An 11,889-nucleotide genomic window follows, 5' to 3' on the forward strand; every position below is an offset into this window, starting at 1 on the left:
TTATCGATACAAAATCACCTAAAAGAGATCTGTCAGTTAATTTTAACAATTGCATCTTTCTGTCTTTAAAGTAGAAAAGCCAGAGAAAACACTGCCTGTACAGGGAAGGATTTCTTTTTATGACCTGGCTACTCTGCAGCATGATTTCTAGAGTTGTGAGGCTATTGGAAACTGGTTGGAATGTATTTCTCAGAAACATGGCCAAGAAGACTAGCGTCTCAGAATGGGCAGGAATGCTCTGAAGGGAGGCAAAATAGGTAACAGGAGAAACTGAAGGTTTAGCTAATGGAGAGAAAAAGAAAAAGACAGAACAGGGGAAATAAGCAAAACTAGGATTCCAGTATCTGAGTGTAGCGGTACACAGAGAGCCTGGTGTAGAAACTATTTTTTATGGGAATTTATATACATAGTAGGTGTGAGGAATATGAAATATTCTTAAAAGCACATTAAAACAATCACTCTCATAAAGAAAGGATCTTTTCAATTTCCCAAAGGATGGTCTAAAGTTACTATCTTTTATTTTTCTTGTCTATATATAAGATACAGTGAGTTATGTTATAGTCATTGTACTAATATTGGTTTGTAAAAAAAAAGTCTTATATAGGGAAATTATCTGATTAAAAGGGAAAAACAAGCTATTAACATTTAAGAGCATTGTTTCTAGTTTTATTCAAATCTATCAGATTAAAATAATGTAATAGAAATAATTTGCTGCCTTATAAGATAAAGCAAATTGTAACCCATACAATGAAAATAATGTATGATATGTAAACACTCTTATCTCTTTTTTATTATTTTATTTCAGATTATCCAACCTTGTCTAATGTCAAAGGCATGGCGTTGTATACAAGAAAACATGCGAAGAAAATCACTTTAACTGGGTTTCATTCCCCCTTCAATGGTCAGTTAAAAATCAGTCCTTTATCATATTTATATTATTTATTTCCTCTAAAAATCCAGTGCTTGTTTTTGTCTTAATCTTTTTTGTTTGTTTGTTTGTTTTACTAGGAGAAGTAATCTATGCTGCCATGTGCATGACAGTCACCTGTGGAATCCTTCTCTTGGTTATGGTCAAGCTTAGGTAACTGAATATAAATCAGAAGGAAAGGGCTGAAAGGGAGTCACTTAGCTGTGTTAAAGCATGTTGCACAATGGCTGAGCTTACAAAAAGCCTGCGAATGAAAGCTTCTCTGTTAAGACATACTAAATCAAGTTTTATGTGGCATAGGTCCATGGAAACATTACTTTCAGTCTTCATACATAAGGGAAATGTGATCATAGGAGATTTTTTTATGTTGCATTTAATAAGCACATATGCATTGTATGTTCCCTCAAATTAAGCTCTTATCACTCTTTTCCCTTGGCTTCCCTACTAAATCCAAATTGAACTTTGCTGCATTCATTATCCAAATTATTTGCATGATTGATAGGCTCACATAACTGACCTGGTGTTTACTGCATACAGTTTATATTTACCCAAATATGTATGCTTTACTCAAATTTCTTATATGCTAATACATTTTATTTTTTTAAATATGCAATTATTAAAAGAGACATTTAATAAGGTTGCACAGAGTGCATTAGAAAGACATTACTGTTGCCTGACATTAATTTATTCTCCAAATCTTGGCTGCTCTTATTGCTGGAATGTAGTAATGCTCCAGCAGGCATGTGAGACATTGAGATGAGATATACATCAATCTCTAGATTTCTAAATGTCTAGGGTTTAAAATTTTTCCACTTATTTGGCATTTACAACTATACATAAAGGAGTGTGGACTTGCCTTTAATTAAAAAAAAACAAAAACCTCATATTTAAAGATCAATCATGTCCATTTGCTTATTCTTTGTACATATGAGTACATGTCTGTAAAATTTGAGTAGCATACATATTAATGAAGAAATATACATAAGTGTGTATAAGGCCATATATACATGAAAGTACATACACAAACTATATTCTGTCAGTAAGACTGGGCCTTCAGAGGAACAGAAGTATTCATTGGAGATTTACCTCATGACATTTGACACCTAGAAAGATTGATTCAGTCAACTTATACAATGCATGTAAACATATCTTGCTCCTCCAGAGATCTCAGACTTAAAAAGGCCTTGACAATCAGGCAAATAAAAGACTGACATGAGAAGTTGTATGGTGATACTAAGAGGTCAGGTACATACAAACATCCTAATTTATCTATTTTTAAATGCAGTACCAGCTAAACAAAATGTGTCCACTGTTTGGATCCAACCCCTCTAAGCATTTAATTCGATATTAATTGAAACCAGTACTAAAACACACCTTTCCTCCAAGTCCTTAAGAGGTATATTTGTATGAGAAGATATCTCATGGGTTCTAAGATATGGTTTGAAAGCCAAATAATTGGAGTCCATTACTAAGAGGAAAAAAATAGCATTTGAAATTTAAGTCCTTGAGAACACTGTTTAGTTACTATGCCTGCCTAGATATTCCATGACAAACATTGTTTCAAAGAAATATGGACAGTTTTCTGGCCTAGCAAAAATCTACCCTTAATGGTTCTCAATCTTTACTTCTTAACTACATACAGAATGTGTAAAGTGTCCACCCGTTCCATGATCCCATTGGTTTTTACGTATTACAGTTGTGCTACAGATAAATAAGGTATAGACTGACCACTCATAACTCCCTAAGTATTCACTATAACTTCATCTCCTTTCTCACCTGCTTAGGAGACATATTCCTTTGTTAGATGGCATTGGGGTTGTTATTATGGATAAATATTTAGAATTTATTCTAATGTGTCTTTTAAAGCAAATTATTTGTACAATTAAATATATTTGTATTTAGATACAAATTATTTCCTTATAATTTAAAATTTATCATAATATGTAATCTGAAAACTCCAGACCTAAGGTAAAAGAGACCAAAGTTAAAGCCACTATAAAACGTACAAACTGAAACAAAAGCATCATTGGCAACAAAACCTGTGTTGCCCACACCTGGACAATAATGCTCCCTAATGAAAGAAGGATGGTTGCTATTTCAGACATTGTACACTCACCTGACAGTCAGGCCTAGCCTATGTGAATACCTATTTTCTGTAAAGAATAAGATACTTGCATTTGTTTCATTTCATGCTATAGAAAAACAGCCATAAGCCTTCAAAGAAGCTTGCAAAGAAACAACTAAAATTTTAAATATTTGTGGAAAAAAAAGGCCTTTAAAAAATGATAACTTGGACATCATAGTTAGAGGTGTGATGCTCCTTAGAAAGACCATATAATATTTTACTATTGGGACTTTACATTCTGAAACTTAATTTTTTCCTCCAGGTGCAGACTCCAGCAAAAACACACACACAAGCACATTTGTGAAATCCTTAACATGGCATGTTGCTAACTTTTACTTTTACTTTTATACAGAACTTCCAGAATATCAAATAAAACAAGAGATCCTTCACCGATCCAAATACCTGGAGAACTCTGATTCTTTAGGAGCCATGGACCCGTAACAATCGCTTTCTTTCTCTTTTACGTTTTTGGGTGGGGGGAGTTTCACCCTTGTTGCCCAGGCTGGAGTGCAGTGGTGTGGTCTCGGCTCACTGCAACCTCTGCCTCCCTGGTTCAAGAAATTCTCCTGCCTCAGCCTCTGGAGTAGCTGGGATTACAAGTGCCAGCCACTATGCCCAGCTAATTTTTTGTATATTTAGTAAAGATGGGGTTTTGCCATATTAACCAGGCTGGTCTTGAACTCCTGACATCAGGTGATCTGCCCATCTCAGCCTCCCAAAGTGCTGGGATTACAGGCGTGAGCAACTGAGCCCAGCCAACAATCAATTCCTTTAAAGCAAATCCAACAGCTGATCAACACACTATTCCATCTATCATCGAGAAGGCAAATGATAAAATATTGGTTTAAAATATTTTGGTTTATCGAAAACATTGGTTTATTAAAATTAAAATATTAGTTTTAATTTTTAATATTGGTTTATTAAGTATAATATGGCATGATGATATTACTTTTTTCTTAATACTCAAGAAAAAATATACAGCGGTATCTTTTACAACACTGGCATAGAAATAAAGTTACCTTTGAAGGCAAAAAGTGTTATCCCAAGTCACGTTTTGCATAATTTGCTCTATGATTAATATAAACTCATATTAATTAGTTGCATACTAATATGATATAGTTAGCAGGTTTCCTGATCAATTACATAAGTTCCCATTAACTTGCTGAAAAGAAAATGTTAATACATATATCCAGTTTCTGTGTTATTTGTATATTTTGAACAAATTTGAAATCGGTCACTAGCATATTAGCATTGACTTTGACTTCCTACATATATCTGATTAAATGAAAATGTTAAAAAATTGGAAGTAACATGTTTGAATTTTGTAATTTGAATACTGCTGAGTTTTACGTTTTGAGCTTGATATCTCCATTTTACTCTTATAAAATATAAAACAACTACACTGGGTTAAACAAAGTCAATGTGAACTTCAATAATGATAGTTTTTGTGAATTAAATCTTTCTAGGCTAACTTCTGCAATAATAAAGTAACATCATCATTGTTACTTTCTATAATACTCCTATACTGTGACTTTTGGCCTGGTTTGACGTCAGAGTATAACTGTGATTAGAAAATTGTAGAAAATATGTTTATTAGTTAGAATTTTAATACTTGTTTTCAATCATCTGCAATTATGCTCGTACATGTTACTCAAAATAACCATGAGGTTGCATTATCTATAGTGGCACAGAGGCACAAATATCCAATAACCAGAAGATATTATAATAACTGTGGCATATTTACAATTAAAAATTTAAATGGTTTCTGCTCATTTGGTCTCATTTCTATGCTATTCACTACACTTCAGATTAAACTGTCGACATTAAATTAAATTTGAAGTTAACATTTGGCTATGTTTACTCGAAGTAACTGAGAAGCTGTCATTTATCTTTTAAAACAGGGAAGAGTAATTTGATGAGTCACAGATGTCTCTCAAGGAGTTCTGTATATTCTAGTGGCTATGCAGAGTATTAAAGTGAAGAGAATGCAGGGATTTCCATCTCCCGATCACTGCCATTTAATTTAGGCATGGTAATGTCTGCGAATACGCACACTGTTCTATGGAAAACTGAGAAAAGAAGTCAAGTTGCTTCTAGAAACATGCTTGTGTTGAGCGGAGAAGGGGAGAACAGACTGTAAAAGGGATGGGTTCCATGGGAAACGGAATCTTGTTTCTTAGAACAACAAGAATAAGTAGGCAGAACCTCAGAAGGGGGAACCAGCATGAAGAATTGAGGGCACACTAAATCGTCAGTCACCTGTCTATAGAGCAGAGTCCAAATTGAGAGAGAGTAGGGCATACAGCTAGTAAACATCAGGACTAAGACACTGAGACACCAGGCTAAAGAGACACTATAAATGTAGAGTGTGGGCCTCTTAGGACGTAGTCCCCATCTTCATTGTCTTTCACTCTTCAGTCCTCTGGGAAGCCTTTCCTAACTTGTCCTTCCCTGTAGGTCAAGGATCCTTGTTCAGTGCTTCCCAGCATCCGTTGCTCACCCATCTTAGACTGCTACACTTCACTGCCATGGCTTCATTTATTGTTTTTGCTTAGTAAATTATAAGCACCCCGGCTGAGTCTGTTTGCTCATCTTTGTTTTCTATTCCTTAGCACATAGTGTATGCTCAATAAATAAGTGTACAGTGACAGAGTTGCTTCGTTTGGAATGCTACAAAGTGCTGCAAAATAATTTTAAGCAGATTTTTGAATAAAAAAAGTTATGCTAGCAGATATAGAAATGGTAGACTAGAGAGGATTAAAACTGATGTTGAAGAGACTGCTTAAAAATGTACTAAAATAGCTAACACATATTGGAAGCACTAATTTATTGCACTAAGTTATTTGTTCAACGCTTACTTATTGAGCATATACTATGCATCAGTCACTGTACTAGGGACTGGAGATACAATCCTGAGCACAGTCTTCTAGGAAATTTGAAAAACAAAGTAAACAAGGTAATTTTTGAAAGTGATAGATACCATAAAGAAGTGAACAGGCTGCAGTGATCGTAGAATGATGTGAAGAGAAAACATTGATGTGAGAGAGTCGAAGGCACTGCATAAATCTCATAATTTAGAATCAGTGGAGACTTGGGGTCAGATATTTGTATGAGTGGAGATTGTAAGGTTCATGGTAGGAATGAGTGTTGAATATGCTTTTGTGCCATTAGGTAAAGCATGGTGCCAGTTAGAAAACTGGCTCATACAAGTGGAACTTGGAATGGGAAAGGGCAATATGCTAGTTATTTTAAGGTCTGTTTCAATCTTCCTCCACCTCTCACACACCCCTAAGAGCTGACATATATGCAATGTAGGCTCCTTTGTCCTAGGCTTCCATTTGGTTCACTCCATGGTGAGAAATGGTAGAAAATGGAGGAGAAATCCTTGCTGAGATTTCTCCACAGGCTGGCTGTTTCCTTTAATTGTTTCTATCAGTGTGGCCTTTTCTATACACATCTTTCCTCAATCCCAATAAACCTTACCAGTCCTTCTCCCTGTAGGCTTAGTGGTGTTAACAGCTCAGTTGTTGTCAGACCTGAGTTCCTGGACTCTGCCTTGAGGTTTTTCCAACTATCCATACCTGTATAAAGACTACCTAACTCAAGCATTCTTAAGAGTCATTCAATTTCAGGTAAGTTGCAGTTTATTCTAATTGGAGTATGCCATCTGCTTCCTGGTTCCCTGACACTGGTAAATATTTCAAGTTTAGACCAATTGACTTCCTAACACCAGTGACAAATCCATGTTGAGTCACCTAATGGTTAACTGGAAAATGTGATTCTAGCACTGGTAAGTGGGATCAAGCTAGAACCACTAAATTTCAAGATGTCCAATATCTTCCTTACGTCTCTCTCATCCCAGATGAGATAGCAAGTTTATCGTTGTGATTTCTGGGGAAAAAGCAAAACAAAACCCGAAAATGCTGTAGGAAAGGATAGCCAGATCACCTGGTGGCACAGATCACAGACCTCTCTGCGAAGGATTTGACCACTGATGAAATTTCCTCCAGAGCGGTCTCTTTCTCCATAAGCTTTTGTACCCCTAGCTCCTTCCGCATATTTACTCACAGCCTCTTTTCCTTCCTGGAATCCGTTCCATAAACACCCACAGGTGTTCCTGGGACCCAGGAGTCAGCAGAGCAGTACCAGCTGGAACTCCACGAGGTGAGTCAGAAAGGTCTCTCCAGAAAGGCCTTTAGGGCCATAGGAAAACAGGGACTTTGTGGTTATGCCAAAGCTGTTGCTACTTTTGAATTCCCTGAGAGATTCCTGAGAAACAGATCTTGGGGTTATTAAAACATGTATCCATTTTCATTGTCATGTACAGAGAAATGAATACGAATGACTTGAATGAATAGAATCCTTCTTTTTTATTTTTTTAGAATAAAAATATTCTAAATTTTTCAAATTGTGAGCTCAACAAATGCAAGAATTCAATCTGAGTGACTGATGGTCAAACGATGGTATCACTGCTTTCAAGGCAATATCAGGTTGGCATGTACCCTGTGGGAACCAACATTGCAATTTTTACATATCCGTGTCTGCCTGCTCTGCTCTTTCACAACTTGTTCCCCCTCAGAACTCTGAGATGAATACCACCTGGGCTGCAATGATTTACTGCACTTGAGTTTCTCAAATTGTTCCCAAAGTGCCTCTTTGAGGCTTCAGTGTCTATTCAGACCACACTGATTGCACCCCAAAACTTAGGGTAGTAGAATTGGTGTTTCCAAAACCTCAGGCAAGTCAATTGCCATAAATGTATTTTTAATAAGAGTTACCATAGCACAGTTGTTTATAATCTTGGTTCTACTAAGAAGGAAACATGCCTTTAAAAAACAGTGGCTTCAAATTGTACTTCAGCAATATTGTCAGATTTAAATATAGGTAGTAAAGTCATAAAACTTCATAAAACTCTCCATCTAGTGCACATAATTAGGTTAATCTGTCTATGAAGTGTAATACATAACTATCTTGAGTATAATGGATTACTTAATATTTGCAAATAATTTTAAAATCTATACCAGCAGAAATAAAGAAAATATTTTCTGAATATTTTATGTCTAGGTAAAAGTAACTATATAAAGCAGCCATCTTTCAAGTATAATTTTTATTTGTAAACCCAGTTTGATTTGGATATATGTATATAGTACATATTAAGCAGAGTTTTTAATTCACAGCTTCATGCTTTTAAACATTAAACTCACATGTGTTAGTTTCTATGGGCATACGTTATTAAAAGAGGTTAAGGAGAATATATTCTCATGATTACCCAAAATTAATTTCAATAAAATAATATTGGAAGACAGAAAAAAATCTACAGATTTATTTAGGATGACAAACAAAATTAACATTAAAATGTTTTTGAGATTTCACTGGAATTTTCTAATGTAAGTTACCTTGCTGTTTTGGCAGAAGTTAAATGACTGGTTTTGCAGTCTATTTTTGTAAGGTCCATATAATTAAATGTTTAGTGAATGCTTAATTACATGTGTTACATTCTTTTAATGCTTTGAAACAAATGTAATTTTTACTCTTTTGGCTGAAAATCCTAATTTAGTGAGTATGGGAGATAATATGCCTCTTAAGAGTAGCAGAAAGTGTTAAAAGGGCAATGTAAACATATGAAAAAGAATAGTCATAAATTCAAAGGTGGAACACATATCTACAAATACCACATACTCATTACAATATAATTATTTCAATCAATGGGGTTCTAGAAAATAGTAAAAGCAACTAAACTGTATAAGATTATTCTACATGCTTTACATGCATTATGTAGTTTCATCCTGACAAAAACTCTGTGTCAATTGTCTATTTACAGAATTAAAAAACAAAATCCTGATAATTAAAGAAATTAAGCAATTTCCCAAGCTTCAGAGCAGAAAATTGGTAACTGAGCACAGATTTCAGAATCTTCCATCTTATTTTCTAAACTCTATCACCAGCCACTGACAGCTGTAATTATGCAATTCTTATACTTTTAAAAAAGGCCCAGGAAATATCTGTTTTAAATATTCTTCTCTAAATATAATTTTTATTAACTTACATATCTGAATCACATGTATAAGTTGGAATACTAACATTAAGTCCAGGGCAAAACATCTCCAGGGTTGGTTGACTTCATGGCTGAGTGATATCTTCAAGGACTCAATTTTTTTTTTTCTGCCATGCTTACAGTTGCTGAGTTGATGGTACAGTTCAGGATTTATTGGAAGACATAGAAACATAGGAATTCAAATTACTATAATTGACTTAGTAAGAATTTTTCATGAATTGCCTAGGAGAAGGGTGGACTGTGAAACAAAATCTATTAGCAAGGATGAACAGGAGAGGGCTTTTGGGTAGGTCGCCAATAGTTTCTGCTAAAAAAGTCTAGATTACCTTCACCAATTAGTTATGAAGCAAAATGGCTTCAAACAAATAAATCAGATTAGTTTGGGTTTAGGTTCTACTTTTCATTTTGTTATTTGGAACTAAATAGTCCACACCTGAGATAGTGTTTCTCTATGTATACCTCTATGGAAATGCTCAAGCTCCACTAATTTAGGATTTTCTATTTATTAATGAACAAAGTTAAGTAAATAAATTTAAAAATAAATTGTTTTGTGTCAACAAAATAAATATCATCTTTTCATGAAAACTTTTCCAGAAACTTGTGGATCATTCATTTATTGAGACTGAAAGAGATTAAAGTCTGTGGAGCTGACAGTTAAGTTGCAGAATACAGTGGCTAGTGGAGGAATCACCGCCGCCTGGGTTTCTCCTTGATGTGGTCTCCTGGCTGTGTCACCACCCAAATCTCATCTTGAATTGTAGCTCCTATCATCCCCATGTGTTATGGAAGGCACTCAGTGGGAGGTAATTAAATCATGGGGTGGGTTTTTCTCCTGCTATTCCCATGATAGTGAATAAGTCTCACAAGATTTGATGGTTTTATAAAGGCGAGTTTCCCCCCACACAGTCTTTTGCCTGCTGCCATGTAAGATGTGCCTTTGCTCCTTTTTCACTTCTACCATGATTGTGGTGCCTCCCCAGCCATGTGGAACTGTGAGTCCATTAAACTGCTTTTCCTTTATAAATTATGCAGTCTTGGGTATCCTCATAGCAGCAGGAAAATGGACTAATACACTCCTCTTTTCTGAGAACTGTATTCCACATAGAAATACTCTTTAGACTACTCATCTATTGGTTAGATATCTTTTTCTTAATAGCTCAGACAAGGCAAAAGAATAAATGCTTCCCAGGCAGTAAAAAGGATATGCCAAGTAAGTGTACCATTAAGAATAGGAAGGGAGTGTTTAGAAGCCAAGGATGAGATACGATATATAAAAGTAAACAATGGGAAATAAAATTCTACAAAGTGAAAACATAAAATAGTTGTTTGTTAGGCACAGTCTTCAGAGATACCCTATTCTCTTGGATGAATCAAAATTAGTCTTTGCAAATAAAATGTGATAGGAATAAAATATTAGAATTTAAAGATATATAGTAGGAAAGGAAAGCAAAATGTGTAACTTCCCCTAATATCTCAATAATAGAGAAAGAACATGGACATAAGCTTTGAGGAGTTTAACAGAATGAAATGATAGATTGGAAGACATATATATCTAGCATTTTCATGATTGCATGAAATCTGATGTGGTATAGGGTAATGGTGAGTAGAAGTGAACAGAACTGGGAGTCCTTATTATTGGCAGCAATATTGAAATACAGGTGTATTGTTTATTGTATAGTGAATTATTTTTCATATGAAGTCATATGAAGTATTCTATTTCACTATATTTGTTCTTATTTTAATGATGCTACTACGTAACAAAGGAAATAAAATGTTGTTCTATATAATTATTCATTCACTTGATCATCTTAGAAATACTGCAAATTTCTTTCATCATAAGTATTAATCTTTTTCTATTTTTCTTCTTCCTTTTCTTTCAACTCGTTTTCCTTTTTTCTTACCAGGAGGGGAACAAGCTCAGAAAAGTTAGCAACAGGCAATAAATAGAATGCTCTGAAAACAGCTAACGCATTTAGCTTAACTCTTTTTTATTTTATTTTTATTTTTAAGACAAAGTCATACTCTGTCCCCTGTGCTGGAGTGCAGTGGTGCAATCTCAGCTCACTGCAACCTCTACCTCCCAGGTTCTAGCGATTCTCCTGCCTCAGAATCCTGAGTAGTTGGGATTACCAGCACTCCACCATCAAGTCTGGCTAATTTTTGTGTTTTTAGTAGAAACAGGGTTTCACCATGTTGCTCAGGCTGGTCTTGAACTTCTGACCTCAGGTGATCCATTCACATCAGCCTCCAAAGTGCTGGAATTATAGGTGTGAGCCACCACACCTGGCTTAGCATAACTCTTTTGTTGATTCAATACCCAGTTATCTTTCACAAATATATTTTGAGAGAAATAAAGCCAGGAATGCTTATTGATGTAACAGATACAAGAAATGGGGAAAACCTAGAATTCAATGTAGTTACACAGAATTTTTTTTTTTGCCTGGAGTAGAGTGTGACTAGCAGAAAAGGAAAATATGTGTTTGGTCTTTTTTTTTGTTTGTATCCAGCTGTGTTTTAAGGTAGATGTAATTGTTCAAATATTTTTAATTGGCAGTTGTTATATGAAAGTAGAGACCCACAATGCAGTCTACCTCAGCTGGGCACAGTGGTTCATGCCCCTAATCCCAGCACTTTGAGAGGCCGAGGCAGGCGGATCATGAGATCAGGAGCTTGAAACCAGCCTGGCCAATATGGTGAAACGCCATCCCTACTAAAAATACAAAAACTTAGCCAAGTGTGGTGGCACACTTTTGTAGTCCCAGCTACTCAGGAGGCTGAAGC

General features: G+C 35.3%; 1 protein-coding gene across 2 annotated transcripts in view; it reads left to right on the top strand.

Moving 5' to 3' along the window:
• The window catches only part of GFRAL (GDNF family receptor alpha like), a 60,868-nt gene extending 57,339 nt beyond the window's left edge, over positions 1–3,529 (top strand). For both annotated transcript variants that reach the window (XM_032299744.1, XM_032299745.1), the window contains 3 exons: positions 806–901; positions 1,009–1,081; positions 3,406–3,529. In XM_032299744.1, coding sequence (XP_032155635.1) covers positions 806–901; positions 1,009–1,081; positions 3,406–3,469 — 233 coding nt within the window. In that variant the 3' untranslated portion in view covers positions 3,470–3,529. The remainder of the gene's footprint in view (positions 1–805; positions 902–1,008; positions 1,082–3,405) is intronic.
• The last annotated feature ends 8,360 nt before the right edge of the window (positions 3,530–11,889 follow it).

Source organism: Sapajus apella, unplaced genomic scaffold, assembly GCF_009761245.1.
Source record: "Sapajus apella isolate SASKATOON/1434 unplaced genomic scaffold, GSC_monkey_1.0 scaffold41, whole genome shotgun sequence".
NCBI classification, from domain to species: domain Eukaryota; kingdom Metazoa; phylum Chordata; class Mammalia; order Primates; family Cebidae; genus Sapajus; species Sapajus apella.